The sequence below is a fragment of the Telmatherina bonti genome (assembly GCF_933228915.1).
Source record: "Telmatherina bonti genome assembly, chromosome: 14".
Classification (NCBI taxonomy): domain Eukaryota; kingdom Metazoa; phylum Chordata; class Actinopteri; order Atheriniformes; family Telmatherinidae; genus Telmatherina; species Telmatherina bonti.
In genome coordinates, this window is record NC_136612.1 from 23,648,466 (window position 1) to 23,671,148 (window position 22,683).

The 22,683-nt window shown below is 40.0% G+C and overlaps 2 protein-coding genes across 2 annotated transcripts; both read left to right on the forward strand.

The window, feature by feature from the left end:
* Positions 1 to 774: 774 nt before the first annotated feature.
* Positions 775 to 4,147, forward strand: LOC306765757 (galectin-3-binding protein A-like). Its single transcript, XM_079253258.1, has 6 exons — positions 775 to 829; positions 998 to 1,101; positions 1,273 to 1,470; positions 1,632 to 1,766; positions 1,898 to 2,189; positions 2,277 to 4,147. The coding sequence occupies exons 2-6, from the start codon at positions 1,020 to 1,022 to the stop codon at positions 3,373 to 3,375; spliced, it is 1,806 nt and encodes a 601-aa protein (XP_079109384.1). The 5' UTR covers positions 775 to 829; positions 998 to 1,019; the 3' UTR covers positions 3,376 to 4,147.
* A 10,448-nt stretch (positions 4,148 to 14,595) lies between these two features.
* LOC306765285 (metalloproteinase inhibitor 2-like) lies at positions 14,596 to 21,860 on the forward strand. The gene is made up of 5 exons (XM_079252692.1): positions 14,596 to 14,947; positions 19,716 to 19,816; positions 19,917 to 20,025; positions 20,151 to 20,275; positions 20,431 to 21,860. Exons 1-5 carry the CDS (start codon positions 14,818 to 14,820, stop codon positions 20,626 to 20,628), a joined length of 663 nt encoding a protein of 220 aa, XP_079108818.1. The 5' UTR covers positions 14,596 to 14,817; the 3' UTR covers positions 20,629 to 21,860.
* The last annotated feature ends 823 nt before the right edge of the window (positions 21,861 to 22,683 follow it).

Consider the following 22,683-nt stretch of genomic DNA (forward strand, 5'->3'; position numbering starts at 1 on the left):
ACTGAAACAACTAATATTAAAAATACATACAGAGATATGAAAATTCCAATAAATTATACTGAAAATTATTAATTTTTTTCTATTAAAACCGATAAAATGTGGACAATATATATTTCTTTTATTTTCAACTGTTTTTTGTGAACTTATCTCTGCATTTTCCTCTTTTACTTTCATCTGACTTTCTTTTTCAGTTATTGACTCATTTTATATTCAGTCATATTAGTGCCTCACTATTTCCAGTCTTGGATTTTCTTCTTCTTCTATTTATTTGTCCCACCTCCACCAACCTCCTTGAGAACGGAAATATGGCTGGGAATACAAAATGTCAATAAATGAATAAAATGTGAAATTTAAATAAAATCCAGAAAAATAATACAGAAATGAAAAGAAAAGAGGAAATACATTTTCAATAAATAATATCAAATATATAAACAAACTAAAATTACATGGAAACTTGTATAAATGGGGAGTATTAATGTAAAGCGAAATTAAAACAGTTAAAGATGACAGAAATATAAATCATGTCACAATTTGTTGGTTTCCTAATGGGAAAACCTTTGGAATAGTTTTGTTTGATTTGTCATATCAGTTTCTTTACTGAGACATTTTTTATGTTTTTTTTTACCTCTGATTTTGGCAGTTTGTGCCTCGAGGCAGTTGTGCAACAGGATTGTTCTGGTTTATCCAGAAATGAAACTTAAGGAAAGAAGGAAGCTTGCCTTCATATGTAAAACCCTCCCTGTTAGAGCTAGGTAAAGTAGGGCTCTTTGTGCACGCAGAGTAGGGAGTCGCCTGCATGTGAGGACAGCACAGCTCAAAACCAAAGTTGGTAGGTGGCTTTATTATATGCAAAAACTGAACAAAATGCAGTTTCATATTCAGCTTTAAAGGCAATACTATAAAGGCCTATATCTCAGGAAAAGTCTTTTCCTGAGATTATTTCACAATGTAGATGTCAACAGGCAGAACTTGAATCTAACTTTATTTTTGGTGTCAGATTTCAACACTGGTGGTTGAAGATGCTCAGATATCAGAATCTGAACACTCTGGGGCTTCTGCTTCTGTGTGTCTTTGGAAGCGCAATGAGGTTTAACTTGTTCAGTAAGTCATTAAAAGCAAGACTTCCTCTTACTAAAACATATGCTATATATAACTAAACCATAAAATAATTTTCATCTGATGTTGTCTGATTTTAATCTTCTCATAATTATTAACTGAACTAATATTTGACATCCCTGTTGTCATGACCTTTGCCTCTTATTGTTCATACAGCCCAAACTGCAAAAGAGGGTAGTATTAGGCTGGCAGGGTCGAAGAGTATTTCAGAGGGCCGTGTTGAAGTTTTCCATGATGGACAATGGGGAACGGTCTGTGACGACGAGTGGGACATAAATGAGGCCCAGGTGGTGTGTCGACAGCTCAACTTCCCTGGAGCCAAATCTGTTGTCTTTGGGAAGGACTACGGACAAGGTGCCCTTTGGTTACAGTAATCCGCCACAAGATGGCAGTGTGGAGCTGTGACCTGAAGTCCACCACTCCATTTGGTCACTGTTTTACATGTTTATGCCAAAAGAGGTAAACTTTTGACACTTTTTGGCATCTTTGTACTTCTTTTTTTTTTTTTATTTCAGCACCCAAACCTATTTGGCTTGACGACATCACTTGCAAAGGTACAGAAACCCAGCTTGTGTCATGTGGATTTAAAGCCTGGGGATCAACTGACTGCAACCACAAGGAGGATGTTGGAGTCATTTGTGAAACAGGAAGTAAGTTTACTCTTACAAGTAAAGCTGTGCCTTATGCAAAACATCCAGTGTGGTAAACGTAAACTATGTGTCAACACTGCACATTCCTATTTTTCTGTCAAATATGCATTTCAACTTTCATGTGATTCCAGGCAACAATCTGACCATCAGCGATTCGACATACTCACTTGACCACAGCATCCACCTGTCTGATCGACTTGGCCAGATCTTCGACAGCGGGATTGGCTGTGACTTCCAAATCTTTCTCCAGAGTCCCACTGGAAACAAGCTTGAAGATGGCACCCCAGAAATAACTGAGCAAACTATTTGTTCACACAAAATATTCCTCTCACTATTTCCATTCTTCAGTGCTGCTTCGGAAATGACAAACATCACTGTCAGCGTTGACATGTCCTGCCAGTCGCATTTCACCTCCTTTATCAGGTGTGTTGAAACTAAGATGGAATGCTTTGTTACTCTTACAGTGGCTCTTAACAATCTAACCAATATTGTCAATCTGCTTTTTGACAGGTACTTTTACACCTATAAGATTGATGTGACCTTCTCCTCTGCGATGTGCCTCCATCAAATGGCTTCAAAATTTGGAGTCAAGCAGCTGAAAGAGGACATCGGCCGACTGTTCTCTCAAATCCTCCCAGAGGATGCCTCCTTCTCCACCCAGGTGTCCCTTTACCAATATGCTGTAGAGACTGAAGATTTAATCCTTGAGGAAAACTGCCTTCAATTTTTGGCTTGGAACTACCAAAACCTGACCTGCTCTCCAGCATGGACCAGCCTCTCAGTGGAGCTCCTTCGGGCTCTTCTTACCCGCTCAGATTTGGTGGCGCCAGATGAGTATTTTGTACTTCAAACTGTGGAGAAGTGGATCACAGAGAAGGCTAGCTCCATCAGCTTAGAAACCCAGGCAGAGCTGTTGAGTCACATTCGCTTTCCCATGATTCCCACAGAAAAACTCTATGAACTAGAGTCCAACTCTCTCCTCTACAATACGCATAAGAATATGTATCTGGAAAGTGTGTTGAAAGCATTTAATTTCAATTTCCTACTCTTGAACAATCTTCTGACCAATCCAAAGTTTCAAAAGGAAAATCCTGATTACAAACCCAGAATCTACACTGCTAAACCTTGGAGCATTTATCTTGACTCTCCAAGTAAAGTGTCATCAGATCAAAGACAACCAGTTTATCAAAACATATACAACAGGAGACAATATGATTATGGTTACGGCAGATATTATCCCACTCAGCCACCATACATTAGATCCAACTTATTTGGAACACCTGTCCATAACAGCCTGATCTTCCATGGAAATATAACCACCTGGGAAGCAGATGTCCTTAGCACCACGTATGCATGCTCAATAAAAGGTCTGAAGTGTGAGTCTGTCCCTGCAGCAAGACTGGACAACAGAAACTCCTATACGCCACTGCCCAACATCCTCTTTCGTAATCGCCTCCTGCTGATGTGCAAAAACAAGTACATCTTTCAGGTTCAGGGCTTCAAAGGCAACCTGGCTTATGTGTCTACAAATGGTACCCAGGCCTTTGCCTATCCTTGTCCTGATGATAACTACAAATACATATTTGTAGTGAGGCCAGAGTACGTCTGATACAAGAAAGAAAATAATCAGCATAATCAATTTAGGTGCAGCTTCATTACATAGCACCCTAAGGCTTGCTATTTGTGTGTTTCTTTGTTTTCCTTTGCATGGAAATACTACCCTATAGTTTTTAATACCACTTTTGCAGTGGTTCTAAGCATACCAAGCAAACAGTGTGTTAATGTTGAAACACTGTACAGCATTGACTGATCACTCATCACTTGTGGGCTTTTACAAATCTTGACAACAAATACCAACACATTTCCTTGTTCCATGAATTACTTTGAAAGTCCAGCATACAAATTGGAACAAAACTTATAAATAGTGGACATAGATCACACACTGTTTGTAAAACTAATGAATGCATGAACATGTTTGGATTTACAGACCTTTTTTTTCCTCATCTTTGGTGGAGCTGAGCTTTGCGGTGCTCCGTTGCTGTGATCATTTCCAACAGATATTTGAACTCCTCTGAACTAAAAGCCATTTTCATTATCATTCAGTACAATAACCACTCTGTGCTCCTGTTTTCTTAACTTGTACTTTGGATAAAAGCACCTGCTGAGTCAATGTATTTTATTACAGTTAAGTGTGTGTCATGTCACCAGTGTCACACTCTGTACCATATTGTGATGGAAAAAAGAAAAAACTGATTTTTATTCATCTAATTGCTTTCATATATTTCAGTTATAATCCATTCAAGTATTTCTTTTTTGAATGACTAATTGTGTAAAATGTTGTCACGTTTTTTCTTAATGAATATCTAAAGCTTCGCTATCATTTCCTGCATATACAGCAAACAATAAAATTGTTTTTTAAATCATATTTTCTGTGTTTTGACACTTATTTATTTACTCTGAGCTTCATCCTGAAATGAGATACAAAGAATCTACTACTAGTCTGATTGGACTAGCATGCCAAAGCTAGCTAACAAACCAGTTCACTTAGTTAGCCTCTGCATGACTGGAAAAGTATAATCTTGTTCGCTCACTGGAAACCCTATATCCTAACTCCTGTCACTTTTGTCTGTATGTAACCATTTTTCTTCAGCCTTCTTGCAACAGTTTTGTACATGAAACGTGTATAACCTTGGCAAGGCAAGGCAGGTTTATCTGTATAGCACATTTCATGTACAATATAATTCAAAGTGATTTACATAAAAACATTACAGCTTTGCAGCAAGGTGTAGAAAGCATTTAAAAAAAAAGTAAAGAAACAAACAAGTGAAATGTTTCAACGTAAATGAAAGTGATGAAATAAGAGGGAATAAAAATGCTTTGAATAAAAATGATGGTAAGGAACTAATAGTTACTTTGATGAAAGGTGGCAAATAGTTGCGAGTTTCAGCAGAGCTGCAGTTTTCTGAGAGTTTTTTCCACAAGTGAGGAGCATAAAAACTGAATGCTGCCTGTTTGGTTTTTACTCTGGGAACAGAAAGTAGACCTGTTCCTAATGGCCTGAGGGATCTGGTTGGTTCATAACAATTCATAAGATCCTGAATGTATTTTGGGCCAAATCCATTCAGTGCTTTACAAGCTAACAGCAAGGTTTTGAAGTCAACTCTTTGACAGAGGGGAAGCCAGCGTAAGAATCTGAGGACTGGAGTGATATGATCCACTTTCTTGGTCCTAGTAAGGACTCTGCAGCAGCATAGCCAAGCCAAATCTGGAGAGAAATATACTCACCTATATATTCAAGAGGCAAGTAAAAAGGTCAGATTTATCATTGCATTTCTTCTGGAACTTAATGAATGTAAGCTTTATCCGACATTAAGAGAAGACAGTGAATATGAGCAAATTTGTGTTGACTAAGGATGGTTACAGTTTCGTCTTTATGAATCATGGCATCTTCCCAGGGATCACACTTTTGTCACACAAACTGTCTTTATTACTCTCTTTACTTCTGCCTCATACAACTGACACTCACACACTGACAACATGCAGGCCTACATGCCTGGGCAGGTGTATTCATTTGTAGCATGCACTGACTCGGTATCTGTGAAAATCTGCCAAACCAACTCAAGCGGTGCATTCACTGATCAGTGTGTTTTTAAATGACTCGTCAACAATTGCTCTTCATTCCCAGATAAATTCACAGCAGTGGACTGGTAAGAGAAAGGGGAAAGGCCGTTGGATGTCTGCTTTAGATGTGAGTCATTCGCAAGTATGGCAGGCTGTATGTTTATACATACGTATTTCAGCAGGAGGAAAACTTCAGAAATTTCATAATAGGCTTTTGAGTAATTGCTGGCTGCATTCTCTATCTTGTGTCATGTCGCCTAGAAAATATTTCTTTCCACAAGTCATGAAACATGTTTTTGTTTGGTTTATACCAGAATTTTGAAATTTTTTGCCTGACCTTTAAAAACAAGTCATCTTTCTAACTCCAAAATTTCCACCCTCATGGCAGAGACAATACAAGTGCACAGCTAAAACCATTAATGCACCAAAATACAGACAGCAACCCTGAAAAGAATGACAAATTTCTGCAATGAGATAATAAATAATATAATATTGTAGTGTACCATTACATATTACCCCTCCCTGAAGGGTAATACCCACCCCCTCCACACACAAACCCCTCCACCTTATTGTGGTGGAGGAGTTTGCGTGTTCCGAAGATCCTAGCAGCTATGTTGTCTGGGGCTTTATGCCCCTGGTAGGGTCACCCATGGCAAACAGGTGTCCAGGGGAGGGACCAGACTAAGTACGGCTCATCGACCCCTGTGTTGAACACAAGCCTGGGCGGAGATGTTCCCTTGCCCTGGACCTCCCTCTGGAGCCAGGCTTGGAGGTGGGGTACGAGAGCGAGTGTCTGGTGGCCGGGCCTTCACCCATGGGGCCCGGTCGGGTTCAGCCCAAAAGGGTTACATGGGCCCCACTTCCCGTGGGCTCACCATCTGCGGGAGGAGCCGTAGGGGTCGCGTGCAGTGTGAGCTGGGCGGCAGCAAGGGGCGGGGACCCTGGAAGTCCAATCCCCGGCTACAGAAGCTGGCTCTAGGGATGTGGAATGTCACCTCTCCGGTGGGGAAGGAGTCTGAGCTTGTGCGCGAGGTTGAGCGATGATTCGATGATTCATTTTGTAGTCGTATCATCGGACCTGCGGCCACATGCCTTGGACACTCGGGTGAAGAGGGGAGCGGAGCTGTCAACTGATCACCACCTGGTGGTGAGTTGGCTCAGAAGGTGGGGGAAGAAGCCGGTCAGACCCAAACGTGTTGTGAGGGTCTGCTGGGAACATCTGGCTGAGTCCCCCGTCAGAGCGAGCTTCAACTCCCACCTTCAGCAGAGCTTCAAACGTGTCCCGAGTGAGGCAGGGGACATTGAGTCCAAATGGGCCTCTATTGCTGAGGCAGCCAGCCGGAGCTGTGGCTGTAAGGTCGTTGGTGCCTGTCGTGGTGGTAATCCCAGGACTCATTGGTGGACACCAGCAGTGAGGGATGTCGTCATGCTGAAGAAGGAGTCCTATCGGGCCTTCTTGGCCTGTGGGAATCTGGAGGCAGCTGTTGGGTACCGACAGGCTAAGCGGCATGCGGCTTCGGCTGTTGCCGAGGCAAAAACTCGAGCATGGGAGGAGTTCGGTGAGGCCATGGAGAAAGACTTCCTGAAGGCTTCAAGGCGATTCTAGTCCACCATCCAGCGGCTCAGGAGGGGGAAGCAGTGCTCCATCAACACTGTGTACAGTGGAGGTGGGGAGCTGCTGACCTCAACTCGGGACGTTGTGGGTCGGTGGAAGGAATACTTCAAAGACCTCCGCAATCCTACCAACATGTCTTCCAATGAGGAAGGAGAGCTGGGGGACTCAGGGGTGGACTCTCTTATCTCTGGGGCTGAAGTCGCTGAGGTGGTCAAAAACCTCCTTGGCAGCAAGGCCCCGGGGGTGGACGAGATCTGCCCAGAGTTCCTTAAGGCTCTGGATGCTGTGGGGCTATCCTGGCTGACACGCCTCTGCAGCATCGCGTGGACATTGGGGACAGTGCCGCTGGATTGGCAGACTTGGGTGGTGGTCCCTTTTCTTAAGAAGGGGGACTGGATGGTTTGTTCCAATTACAGGGGAATCACACTCCTCAGCCTCCCTGGTAAGGCGTATTTAGGGGTCCTGGAGAGGAGAGTCCACTGGATAGTCGAATCTCGATTGAGAAGGAGCAGTGTGGTTTTCGTCCTGGTCGCAGAACAGTGGACCAGCTCTATACCCTCTTTGGGGTCCTGGAGGGGGCATAGGAGTTGGCCCAACCAGTCTACATGTGCTTTGTGGACATGGAGAAGGCGTTCGACCGTGTCCCCTGTGGGGCACTCCTGTGGGGGGTACTCCGAGAGTATGGGGTACCGGACCCCCTTGTGCGAGCTCTCCGGTCCCTGTACAACAGGTGTCCGAGTTTGTACCACATTGCTGGTAGTAAGTCGGATTCGTTTCTGATGAGGGTTGGACTCCACCAAGGCTGCCCTTCATCACCGATTCTGTTCATAACTTATATGGACAGAATTTCTAGGCGCAGCCAAGGTGTTGACAGGATCCACCTTGGTGGCCTCAGGATTGGGTCCCTGCTTTTTGCAGATGATGTGGTCCTGTTGGCTTCATCTGGTCATCATCTCCAGCTCTCTCTTGAGCGATTCGCGGCCGAGTGTGAAGCGGCTGGGATGAGAATCAGCACCTCCAAATCTGAGACCATGGTCCTCAGCCGGAATAGGGTGGATTGCCCTCTCCAGGTGGGGAGTGAGGTCCTGCCTCAAATGGAGGAGTTTAAATATCTCGGGGTCTTGTTCACGAGTGAGGGAAGGATGGAGCGCGAGATTGACAGACGGATCGGTGCGGCGTCTGTAGTAATGCGGACTCTGCGCCGGTCTGTCGTGGTGAAGAAGGAGCTGTGCCAGAAGGCGAAGCTCTTGATTTACCAGTTGATCTATATTCCTACACTCACCTATGGTCATGAGCTGTGGGTCGTGACCGAAAGAACGAGATCTCGTGTACAGGTGGCTGAAATGAGTTTCCTCCGCAGGGTGGCCGGGCTCTCCCTTAGAGTTAGGGTGAGGAGCTCGGTCATCCGGGAGGGGCTCAGAGTAGAGCCACTGCTCCTCCGCATTGAGAGAAACCAGTTGAGGTGGCTCGGGTATCTGGTCAGGATGACTCCTGGACGCCTCCCTGGTGAGGGGACCCCGGAGAAGACCCAGGACACGCTGGAGGGATTATATCTCCCGGCTGGCCTGGGAACGCCTCGGGATCCCCCCTGCAGAGTTGGCAAATGTGGAAGTCTGGACTTCCCTGCTTTGGCTGCTGCCCCTGCAACCCGACCCCGGATAAGCGGCATGAAGACGAATGAACGAACATTACATATTAACATAAACACATCATAAAGAGCAGAACGTATGTGAAAGAGAAAATCCAAAAGAAAGAGCACGGAACATGAACATAGAAGACATATCTTCAAAAAGTGTTACCATTTAGTATTTTTCACATCAATAACCACATAATGTTTTATGTGAGACTACTTTTTGCAATGCAACATAGTTGTTCAAAGAAAAGAAACAAACTTATTGTATTTTATGCCTTTCTAGCAGGAAGAAAAATTAGCAAGTAGTTAATGACCTCAAGACTTGGCTAATTGATTTGCACTGCACGTTTCATACAGAAGCACATCAAATTTGCTGTACACGATAAACATTAAAAGACAAAGAATACATACAGTAAGTTACTTGTGATACAAAAACCACCATCACTGTCACCATTTTCACTGTCATCACCACCATCATCATCATCATCTGTTAACACTACATCTTCACCATCTCTATTAGAGTACATATGTGAGAAACTATTTAGAAAGAAAAAGAAAAATCCCCTATCTTAATTAAAAACAGGCAAATAAAATGGAGGATCTAAGTTGTAATATTCTGGATTGGTTCCAGTTATTTTAGCATTTTGATACACCTGTTAAAGCACTATACCACAGTAGTCAAGACTAAAAACAAATTAACAAGATTTTCTAAATCACAGTGAGCCATCGGTCCTTTTATCTTCAGGAGGTAAAACACTGATTTAATTAATGCTTTAATGAGGATATCAAAATGTTGTCCAAAATGATTGATTTGAATGAGGCAAACACGATGGAACCAGTAGTGGAGCATTTAAAACCCTGATTCAAGAGAACATAAATAAATGATCAATTATTTATTGAATTACAAGAATGTGTGATGCTGTTGATAAACAGCTTTTTAAATCCCACTTGAAAATGGACGTTTAAGATAGACACCATCATTGCCAATTTTAGGGTTTGTGGAACATCTTGACAAAAAACAGATGCAGATTATATACAGAAGGTCAGATGACATGCAGCTCACTTTTAAGAAAGTTTGTAAGATAAATGTCAGGATACAGACTTTAAATCTGGCATGGTCTCCTTTCATTTTCTGGTTAATGTGGTTAAACAAGTAGGCAAAAGCATTATGTAATTGCTACATGAATTTATTTATCCTATTGACATTTTAAGAGACATAAAGACAGTCAAACCAAAACGTAAATGGATGAAATGGACATCAAGTGGAGGAAGAAGTTCTTAAACCATTAGTTAAAAGGTTAAAAAAAAAAAAAAAAAAAAAAAAAAAAAAAAACCCACACAATTAGTGCACACATTCATGCTGCACTTTGCCAACTTCATGATAAAAATTAGTTTTAAAATACTTAAATTGATATGTTTTTCCAGAAGAAAATTTATTCTACTGCTTTTTTAGGCAGGATGCATTCACACCCTAAGAAAGTGATTCATTATCACCAAATCTACTTTCAACAGAATTAGAAAAGTGACCAAATGCTACTTCACTACCTAAAACGGGGATAATCATTTACTGTAGTGGTGACACTATCTCCTGTTATGTAAATCTATATCATCCGGCTGCGTTAATTTCTTTTTTCATTAAAGCTGCGCCAACCACAGGTCTGCATCACCTTTTTTTCTAATCCAGATTCATGATAAATTATTGCATTTTGCAATAATCTAATATTTCAGCCTTAGCTTCATCTCTTCAGTCCAATAAAAACTTTTTTTAAGTCTTAATAATGGCTTGGCTTTTGTTGATTTAATTTTTTTGTCTTCAGTCTTATTTTCACAGTAAGAGTCAGTCTGACATCAGTTTTTGTCTTTGCTCTTGTCTGGTCTCTCTTTTGTTTCCTAACAATAATGTCCTCTTGCATTTGTTGCTGAATCAGCCACATGATGATTTCCAGTTGCTGGGGTGTGATGTGGTAAAGCAAACGTGATGCTCCCATCGTAATCTGGCTCTGGCTCGCTCTTCTGGACAGAATCGGGGTCTCCTGTTTCAGCGAGACCTCCCTGTTTCTTGCCTGCCTCATGACTATCTGTATAAAGAGACAAGCTTCAGCCTTGCTGTCACCCAGATTATCAGCAGCCTTGTTGTTTTCTTCTCCTGTTTTGAGAGGCCTGCATTCAGCATACTTCCCTCAGCTTACCTGTTTGCTTTTTTCTGGATTCATTGTTTGTCCTTCCTGGTTGTCCTCTACTTGTGCCGCGAGCCTACTTACCCACACTGGTCATCCTCTGTCTCTGTGGATATATAAGACCCTTCTGTTAAAAGCACTCATCCTACTTTAAAGTAAAGTCCTCAATCAGTTCCATTTATTCTCAAACTACTAGCTATCCTGAATCATTTGCTTGTGGAAATGAACTCTTTTCTCTCCCCTCTGTCAGTGAAACTGTTTTTATTTTTGGTTTTCCCTCTGGCTCATCTTTGCCGTTTCCTTAGTGCCTGCTTCACCAATCCCATAAGAGACGACTGATCCTTAAAATGTCTGGTTTCTGAAGAGGGCAGGCCCCTCGGAGTGCTAACATGAGGCAAGCATTGTAATTTGACCCCAGAAATCATCCGCTATTGCTCACATTAGGCTAATGTTTGGGTTAAAAGTTACACGGTATCCTTTTAGGGTTAACTGCTTTTTCTTGAAGTTTAGGGAAATCTTGGGACCTCAGTAAATGTATTCCAGTGTTAAAAATGTTATATCTATTACTTTCCATGAGTAAATGGCAATAAAACTGATGAGAAATGTAAAAATTTCCACTCTTTTCCATTTCTTTTTCCCTATTTGACAGAAAATAACATCACTGATTTCCATTGATCACCTTCAGCAACAAAATTATTTCCAAACATTGTTTGCACTTCAATATAATTTCAGTCTTGTTTTGTGAAGATTTTGGGTCAAACTGACCAACAGTTGAAAAAAAAAACACCATTGTCTTTTTAAACTCCTTTTTTTAAAAAAGAAATGTCTGTAATTTCAAGGGGGCTGATAGCACTTCAAGGGTTAAATATGGAGCTAGATATATTTAGGCTGTTTTTTAAGACTCTTCAACACAGATGGTCAGACAAGTTTAAACATTTCCACAACACCAAATTATGTTTACGTTGTTAATCATTTCACTGCCTGCCTACAAAATTACGGTAAGATGACTGTTAACATAGCTGTCTGTAGAGGAAATCCGGGTCTGTTAGGTCAGTAGTGAAAGTTTCTGTGAAAGCACGTCACTTAAAGCAGCAGTGACTCCATTGTTATACCCTGATAGTCAAGAAGCACACATTGTCAGCAGACTCATGGTGACTAACTGGTAGATTTTGACACCACCCTGTGGACAGCTAAAACCATTTGACCTCAGTGTTGATGTTTTTTTTCTGTTTTGAGGTTTTTAAGGCATATGTTTTTCATCTGGTTGCTGTCCCTAAAGCTATTTGTTAATCCTTATTCACTGCCTTACATTGTCAACAGTGATATGGGAATCGTTTCACTGATGAATGGAAAGATTTTGGGAAATACCCCTGGACCGCGGCTCGGTGCACCACAGGGGATGGGTGGTCAGGTCATGTGGAATGTGTGCAAGCACCCAGGCATAGTGGGTAGGTGGGTGTCAGAGGATGTGGGCCACTGCCACAGTATCCACCAGTTCCCACAATGAGATCCTCTTTTTATGTTTTACCGGGCACTTCCTCTGGAGAGTATTCCTGGTCTTGCAAGTCTGTAATTTGGAGGACTGAGGTTCAGACCATTTTAAAGCACCTTTTGGCATTTTGTAGTGGGTAACATAGAGGGGAGATGGGGGGGGGGGGGGGGGGGGGGGGGGGAGGCTTACATTGCACTTCTTTGACAAATCCCCCTCCTTAAACAAATTAAAACCAAATGTGGATATCCAAATCTTAACTGGAAAGGAAAACTTTGTTCTAAAGAGAGAGTTGCAATGTGGGAAATAGCTCAGAATGATCATGCTGTGAGGTAATTTAAAATGTGCCCAGAAGCCCGGGATGCAATCTGAGCAGAACCCACCACATCAGCCAGCATCTAGGTGCAAAGGAAGCCAACTGTTTAGACAAGGGGAGGCAGGCTTTACCCAGAAGAAGGCATCTGCTGTTTCTTGACTCTGGAAAACAGCAGAAGGCGACAGAAACCCATTCCCGCCCATTTTCATCTTGGATGTGTCACTTCCTTAGATCTGTCTCATGCCAAAATGTCTCCATTGTTGTGCCTATTACGCCTTTTGTTTCTGGTAACTTCCACTCTGCTTACGAGTCATACCAACTTACCACACAAAACTACTGGGAATTTTTCTTATCTGTCTGGCAAATTTTTTATTCCCCCGATAAAGGCAAAGATAAAATTGGATGAATTCCCTGTCAGAAAAAAGGTGCTAAGGATATACTTTACAGACATAAATAGATTGTACTATTCTCCTTCTTTGCTCGCACGCGCTTTGTGTGTTTTTACTCAGACATCTATTGAGAGACATGTGGAAAAGAAAGCAGGAAAAACTGCTTAACCATGGAAAACAGTGGAAATATTTTTTAGAGTGGCCACATGACTGGCAGTCAGTAGCCAAATATGACGTCAGGGAGTGAAGCGGCCACAGTCCTCTTTCACGTTTTCATGTCTGTCCTTTTTATATTATAATTCATCACCACTAATCAAACATGCCCTCTCTGTGATCTCTCCTCTGTAAGCCAGAATCAACACAGAAGCCCTCAAAGCCAAAACGAATAAGATCTTCAGCCTCCTGAGGTGGTAAAGTTTCCAATTAAAGAAGCATCTAGTTCCAGTGCATGAGTGAGCGGTGACACAGAGCTCAGGAATTTACCTGTACCATACTGCTTCTTTCACAAAGAAGGAATTGTTGACAGATTGAATCCATTAAGTGTAAAGGCATGATATCAGCTGTACTTGCTCTAACACTACTCCTACATACTTTCTCAGTGTATTGACAGAAAGTGATTGGCCATATAAACTCTCACTGAAACATGAATAACTGTTCAGAGAAGGATGAGGATTATGTGGCATGACATATGTTAGAAATGAGGATTTTACAGTAGCATAAATCTTTAAACTTGCATAGCAACCACAGCCTTGTCTGTAAAATGATGTAACAAGGAGCTGCTTTCCCTCCCAGCCGAAGGAGAGCAAATATCATTAGAAGCATTAATTTATTGTGCAGAGGTGTGTCGTGGTCCATGAAAAGAAAAAAAAATGTAAGAGGAAACTTTCTGGATTTATAGAAATCCAAATAGGAAATAAGTTTGCTGTGACAGGGGCTAGAGAAACAATCATAAACTTACATTTAAAGCAATATATTCAGTTATAATCAAACTTTTTTTTTTTTATAGTTTAATTAATTCATAAGTAAACCCTGATGTCAAAGACTCTCTCTGAGCTTACATCCTGCTAGTTGTAGGATATGGTGCATTTGTTGAGCAGAAGGAATGGTATGAAACTTCACATCTCAGGTTCATGCTATCTGGAATGATTCTGGTGCTCATCTGAATCTAGTCTATTTATTTTTATTTACTTAAACAGTAGGACACTTATCTTTGTAATAAGAAATAAAGTTTGTAGATTTATTTTTTTCATTTGTTTGCTCAAATTTGGGACATTTCAGAGAGGTCAGTTTCAGTTTTAAAAATGTTCATTTCTTACATAAGAAAGGAACAAATTGGTGAGTGTATCTGGAAGTTCACTAGTTAATATCCTTATTGAAGAAAAGAATCATTTAGCTGCTCTTCCTCCGTCATAAGTGTGTCAGACACAAGGTGACGGAGTTCTCCAGAAGATGTGAAATGTAGGCAGCCCCTGACCCCACATCACTGCTATGACTCTGGCAAAGAGCTTAGTGGGGGCGGGGCCCGCTGCCATCTGCAGCAATAAAACGCGCCTGCTCCTCAGTGTGGTGGAAAACAGATTTGCGGGTGAGGGAGTGCGCTCTGCTACAGGAATGATCTGCTGCTTGTGTCTTGTGCATCTTTGACAGCTGGGCCTTTTCATTTTAAGCTGGGGATACTTTTTCTTCCTATCCAATTTTGTTTTTGCTTCACAAACTGCTCAATTGCATGCTTTTTTTTTTTTTTTTTAATTTCCCTGCTCCACACGTACACACATACACCCACTGTCACTTTTAGCTGAAACTTTGCAAAGATGACCTGGACGATGAACAGCTGTTTTGTCACTCTGGCCATCCTGCTCCTCTGGAGAGTGGAAGAAATGGCAGAGGCTTGCAGCTGCTCCCCTGCACATCCTCAGCAGGCATTTTGCAACTCAGATGTCGGTAAGTTGATTCACTAACAAAGAATCTGAGATAGTGTTGTCAAATGAGTGTTCAGAAGTTATTGTCTACTGATGAATGTGTTTGTTGTGGACTAAAACTAGAAAACTACCAGTTAGCTGTTTAGTTTGCAGTTTTAGGGAGGAAATGGAATTTTTCTTTCTCTCCTCCTCCTTTCCCTTTTTCCTTTCCCTTCTAGTCATCTGTTGAAACCCCTGAAGCTTAATAGACAGCAGTGAACTGTGTGTGTTTAAATGTTGTAATCTTCCATTACCAAGTTAGACTTTCATGTCACAATGCTGTTCGGGAGATAAATAAATTTATGTTTCTTTCTGTTTAATTGTTTTTATTTAAGCCCTTATTTATGTACAATTTATGACTTTTGTTTCATAAGAACACCACATAATAATTGTACTGTTTCTTAGTAGGATGCTATGCAGAGTAAGTTGCTCCCACCAACATTAACGGAGTGGTCAGGATGTTTTGATGCAGATATTAAAACTTTTTTTTTTTTTTTTTTAAAGTCTCTCAAAGACTGCTAGAATATTTTAGCCTTTTACAAGTCTCTGCTTGTTGCTGCCTTTAAGATGGACCTTAAGCTAACAAGAGTCTCAACAGTGACCAGCTTGTTTGGCTATTAAATTGGGGTTTTCTGAGGATCTTTTTTTTTCCTCCTTTGCTTGTGCGTTGCTGGGTGTGTGGCATTTACACAGAAGCTGGCTTATTCAAAGTTTTTTTTACTTGGAAGGATGAAGATACCTTGTTCTTTAGTATAGAATGGACTAAAATTTAATTTCTTTACAATCATTGATTGATTTGTTTTAATTGGCATCACATGGAAGAAGAGAGCAAATAGCTTTGGTGCCTAATAAAAACGATTCTAACCCTTTATTTAAAAATAAAATTACTCAGCAACAATAATTTTGTGCATTTCCCATCATATGTCAAAGTGTATATTATTTGTGCTCATTGAATAAACTTATTGAGTTTATTTTTATTTTTAAAGTTATTTTCTGTAGTGGAAAATCTGCTGAAGCATTTGACAACAGGAAGGAACTTAGCAATGTTTGTTGTTGTTAAAGCTGTCATTGCCAGAAAGGAGCCAAACAGGAAGTAAAACACGATTGACCACAACCATTTGAATTAGAAATGAGGAATTGATTTTGTTTTTGATGTAATCTTACAACACAGAGAAACACCTTTGAGCTATTTCACAAGGCAGGCTGGGCTGTGACTAAGCCAACGTGACTTGTAGTCTTGTGAGCTTCCTGACTGATTAATTTCAATTCTATAAGGTCAGGTCCTAACATGACCCTGACACAACTTCTTCTTACTTCAGCACCATGGATAGACCCTATTACTAACAAACAAGCAAGACGTCACAGGGGTTCTGTCTTTTTTTTTCCAACAGATTTACACTTTTTTTTGTTTGTTTGTTTTTGGTTTTCTCTTGGTTTCCTCTGTGTAATAGTGTGTGTGTGGTGCATGGGCTTCATTAGCTGCATCTGTGGAGATCCTCATTGTTTCTTACAGGGGAGTTGCTTCCTTTTTATAATGTGTTTTTCTCTTAAAAGCTTTTCTTTTACTTCATGTTTATCTTGTAGCTATTTTAAGAGATGTAATTCCTTAATATATCAAATATAATATATGAAAAAGTGACCTAAAAGGATAAACTCAAATAGTTTAAGAAAATGTCAGCCAAGGCAGAGGTTACCATGGTTACTGTGTCACAAAGGTCAGTTATTTGTGGACTTGCACAACTTTTCTTCAGTTGAAATTATGTAAGAAGTCACTAGATTTTGCAATTATGTACAGATGTTCAGTAGCTACTACAAAGAAAATGTTTTATTTTTTTTAAAGGGATTCTTACTCATAATTGTAAGTTGCTGCAAGATTTTAAAAAAATGACTGCTTTGAAGATTTTATGGTATCATGCTGCTCAGATGTAATGTAGTTATGTGGAGTCAACATAAAAATTAATTACTGCAGTATCTTTTATATAAGGGTGATGATTATTTGAAATGGAGAAGAACAAAGAATTACAGTGTTTTTTTTTTTATCACTTTGTAATGTCAAGTGTGACACTTGAAGGTGAACCAATGTGCTTATTCTGAACCATTTGTAGTAGACAGTCAAGATAAAGTAAAGAAAAATAACTGAGGGCACAGTTTAACCATTTATCCAGCAGTATTAATGAAGCAGATGATGGTTTCAATTAATTACTTTCATGTAGTAGTTGCCTTTTTCTGTTGAAGCCTGACTCATTCCTCCCACCATTACCATAAACAAAATACACGGTCTGGTGCAGATCTGATCATTGAGTTCCATTTATCTTGTGAAAACAGAAGCAAGAGTCTTTCCTCTTAAAGTAAAATCCTTCCCTTGAGCCTTAGCAGAGGCAGAGGAATGTTATGCACTCAAATGCTATCCTCATTATGTGTTAGCTTTATACTTTAGTACTTTCAGCGATTAAAGGGTGTGTGTGCTGGCTTGTGCAAAAGAAGGAAAGTGAATCACGTCAAGCCTTGAAAGGCAAAGCTGGCTTAATGTTGATTTCCGTGGTAAACACAGCCCTGCAGGCTGTTTCAACTGAGCTGACATTGAAAGCAGATTTTTCTTTTCTTTTTTCTTCCGTTTCGATGGACTCTGTGCAACAGCTGCTTTACACGCTAACATCACTGGCAATAATGTGTTGCATTAATATTTCCTGCAGATTCAGGTTAAATGCTGCAGTGACGTTCATTTGCAGGGCATCTTCCATAAGAATGCTGTGTGTAAACATGTATTTGTGGCCTCCCTCATGTACAATCAAAAAATGAAAAATTATTAAATAGATTTTTATGCTCCTTTAATGTATCCTTTACATGTAAAATGTCGACAAACACCCTGTTCGTAGTCTGGGCTTTTCTTCCTTTCAGCAAATTATCTTAATGGCTAATTTAAACACAACACACTCTTGTACTTCTGATACTGACAAGGTTATCACAGATTATGAAATGAATATGGAAATTATTAATGCTGAATATATCTACATTTTTGGACAACATCTGGTTCTGCTGAGGAATCAGGTTCAATTTGTATTTTAGCCTTTCTTATACAAACTCTGACCTCAGATGTGAGTGGATGTTCAGGGTCTACAATTACATGACAAGCTTTTCCTTCTTTCCTCTTTGTTTTTTAAAACACTCCCTTGACCACAGTAGCTTGTGCAAAATATTGTGTTTATTGTTTGAGTAACTGGAAAATGAGATGGTTTCCTGAGTTCCCAGTTTTGTGAAACTTGGTTTTAAAAGGGCTTTGTCAGCCTGTTCCATTAAGCACGTCTTGGGAGAGTTAAGCAAAGTGTGTATCAGCAGTATCTGCTACAGCAGTGAGTGTGTGACTGGAATGGATATACTGTAGCTTTATGGGCATTCTTTTTCTTTTATTATATATATGAATAATTATGGCTGGGATGCATTCTTAAATGCTTTTTTCTTGTCCTAAATTGAGTGAAACTTTAACCTTAAATAGTCCATGTTGTGTTTACTTACACACATAATCCCCATGTTGCAATTTTTTAAAAACATTTTCACCTGTCCCACTTCATAACTAATCTCTTATTCTGCAAACTTGAGCAAAAGGGGATTACCGCTAATCCTCTGCTCAGCAGGGACTTTTTTTTCCCCAGAGTTTCTCACCACCTTGGAGTGTATCTGAGAGACCGAAGGATTTGTAAGAATGAAATTCTTGACTGGTACTGGTGTAGATTATCCTTCGGAGCTTTGATGATTCCACCTCTTCTCCCTGTCAGCTTGAATGCTTGTGACAGTACCGCAGTGCTGGTTTTGAAGTGCCGTCCTCTCTCTGTATTTGAAGGTTGTAATACATCAGCAGTGTGACGGCTGCTCCTGTCTGTTGCTGTGCCTGCTTAACACAAAACATCACTCCCTCCCTCTGTCCATGCACACTATATAAGTAGCCAATTTAAACGTTTGTCTTAGTTGGTAAAGAAGCAGGCAAGTGACAAGAAAATACAGTCAGTTGCTGCCACCTTGAGAAAGCAAAGACTGACGTGGAACTTGAGATAGAACATCTGGTTAGGATTAGCTGTGTTTCCAGAGTTCCACTTAAATATCTGTTTTATCTGGAAACCCTTTTCAGCTTGGTAGCATTGTGAATATACAGTAAATTTAGAATCTTGCTGGTAATTTGTAGCTATTCAGCGTTACATTGTGCTTTAATGCTCTCATGAGAAAGCTGTTTGCAAAACAACCTTTTTTTTTTTTTTTTTGACTGGTGAGGATTTGAGCTCAGCTGAACGTTTTCCCAGTTGGAACAGTTTTCTATTAATTTCGAAGCTGGATCCTCAGAGTGCAAGAGAAAAAAATAAAGTAGGGAAGCAGCATGGGAAAGAAAGGGGTCGATTTGCATGTCAGCACCTCTATCCAGACAGAGAGGCAGGCCGGCAGAGAGAGGCCTGGAGGCAAGGGGGAGAGTTCTAGTTCAGCTTTTCAAAGATTGCTGACTGGCTTCCTCCTGCGTCGGCCCAGGAACCTGGAAACAGGCAGCACACATTCCTCCCTCTGATTGCAGCTGATGAAACACTCATGTGCCTCTGTCTTCTCAGCACCTAGCACATGCAGTCTCCTCAGATCCAAGCCACAGTAATGTGCTGCGGCCAGTACACCACCTCTGGGCAGGACTTGTATTAGATACACTTTGAGTGGCTTTTGACATAAATACAGTGAATGTTTATGTGGGATGTTTTCTTTTTTTGCTTTATTTCCAGTCATCAGGGCAAAAGTTGTTGGAAGGGAGGAAGTTGATGCTGGCAATGACATCTATGGAAATCCCATCAAAAGGATCAAATATGACATCAAACAGATCAAGGTACAGGATAAGTCTATCAGTTTTATTTCATTTCTGCTAATAAAATACTATGGAACAGAAATTGGAATATTGTGTTTTTTTTCTTTGTTTAAATAATCAGATGTTCAAAGGACCTACTAAGGATATCGATGCTATCTACACTGCTCCCTCCTCTGCAGTGTGTGGAGTGACTCTGGACACTGATGGCAAGAAAGAGTACCTTATTACAGGTGTTACTTTCATCATATTACTAAGCATTCATTTTAAAGTACTGCAAAGAATTGTCCTTAATGTGTGTTTACTGTCACCTTTGACATCAACTTACCGCTTCGTCCTCTCCCTCCTTCCATTGTAGGCAAGATGGAAGATGATGGAACGTTGCATGTCACACTGTGTGACTTCATTGAGCCATGGGAGGCCATGACTGCCACCCAGAAGAAGAGCCTTGTTCAGCGCTATGAGACGGGCTGCGATTGCAAGGTAGAAAAGTAGATTTTAATAGTAGTTAAAGTTAATATTTATAATACGGTTATAAATTTGCAGTTATGTTGTGTTGTGTCTTTGTAAAGGTTCAAGAGGTGTTTATTACTTGTGGTAAATTACCTTCATTTCTTTGTCTTTGTCTTGAATCTTAGATTACTCGCTGCACCTCCATCCCCTGCATGATCAGCAGCCCTGCAGAGTGCCTCTGGACAGACTGGGTGATTGACAAGATGGTAATCGGAGAGCAAGCTAAACACTATGCTTGTATCAAGAGGAGTGATGACTCATGTGCCTGGTACAGAGGTAGCGCACCACCCAAAAAGGAATTCCTGGATATCGAAGACCCATAACTCCATCGCTGTTGAGAAGTCTGAAGACGTCTGCAGTTGAAATGTTTTAACAGAAATATTAAAAACAGAAATAAAGTTCTAAAAAAATTTTTTTTTACCCCCCCCCCCAAAAAATTTTTTTTTGTGGGTACTACATTGTGAGAAAAATCTTTTTTGTATTGTAACTACAGATCTCATGTTTTCATTAAACAGTTTTATGAACTCAGCACTTTCTGCCACTTTTTCTCCTAACTCTGAAGCACTCCTGATAAACCACTTCTCTGCCTGAAATAAATGGATAATCATCACAATTCCACAGTACTCATGTTATCACTACAGCACAACTCAGTGTGCTTTTCAGTTGCAAGCATTTCTACATTTTCTCCGTGTTATTGTAGCATTTAAAGTGAAATGTAAGTCTTTCAAGCATAATATTCAATTATTGCAATTGTTTTACATTGAAGTTATGGAAATCTGTCTGTATGAATAACAACTTAAAATGGCCTTTTTTGTAAGTGACAGAAGAGCTATTACAAGTAAATGCCTCCTCTTATCTGTTCACCTTCGGATTCTGAGTTTGCAAATCCCTCCTTCCCTCATTTTTATTTTATTTCATTTTGCATTACTCAACTAAATGTAATCAATACAACTGGGTACCATGTTGTTGATAACAAGCTTTTCACCCTGTTATCACCATCATTGATTTGGCTGTGCAATTGTTTTATTCAAGTAATCTTGAATGGGTATTAATGCACCTTGAACACCATTGTCCCGTCAGTCTTTTGGAGAAAAATGATAAATTGGCAAAAAAGGATTTATTTCTTAGTTTTTTGTTTTTTTTTTTGTTTTGTTTTTTAATAATAAAGCTTATCTGTTTATAATGCTTTAGTATGTGTAGGAGTACATTTTATTTAAGGTTTTATGATTCATCATTTATGGAAAAACCCACATTTTTATATTTTTTCATGACAAATGACAACACTGTTATTTTATAAGGAGAAAACCAAAAATGGTAGAAGTATTGGCAAAGTGTATACATTTTGTGGGCAGGAACGGAGAAATTGTAGCCTTGTTAGTTGTCTCACTGGCTCATCATTTAGCACAGTGTAAAAAAACATATTTTGAGAGACACTGAAATGATTGTCAAAGAAATGTCATGAAATACGTGACTGTAAAAAAAAGCTTAATTTGAAATAGTTATCGAGTATGATGGTTTGTGCTGGTTTCACATGGGACTTTGGAGATAAAATATTGTTTGCATGCATATCAGAAACATTTCTGTACATTTGACTATTAAATGCAAAACTCTGCTTTTGGTGTTTGATTATTTTCACATCTATGCAAACAATGAGCCTTTGTTAGTTATTGCAAAAGCCAAACGACTTAATTCAGCAGAGATTAACAATTATGTAGTGTATTGGAGATGGTTTAGAGTCTTTATTGACAATCACAATACAGTGGAAACTGCTGCCCCCTAGTGGAAACAATAGCATGCGACAGTCACGAATCCACGAGGCAATCCATGTGCGCAGATAAGCACTTTATCAAACATAATACGTACATGATTTTATCATAGGATTAATAACGACTCAATTAAAGTTTACTGCTTTAATTTTTTTAAAGTTAATTTTTACATTGTGAAGCGCGAAAACATGCAATTAATCTGTTATAAACTGCATAGTTTGGTGAAATGTTGGATTTGTTCAAATCAGTTTAAATTAAATAATGAAATAATACTACTCTGAACCTAGAAAACACACCATATTCACTATAACAGTACAACAAAACAAATATATCTACATATGAAAGGTTTAAGGTTCCAATGTGCTGACAGATTAGTGGCAGAGCTAGAAGAAATTGTAAAAATGTGACGCGAAAGCAACTAAAATCCATGATAAACTGTCACTTTCGTTTCACATCACTGTGTAAACTTGGCATGCATCGACATTTTTTGCTGTCACATTAAAAATTGTTTAAACATTTATCATTCCGATTGCATCAATGGTAAACAGCGCTGCCTGAAAGTCACGTGTGGCACTCTGTCGACAGTGCAACGTCACGTTAAGCGCCAATTGG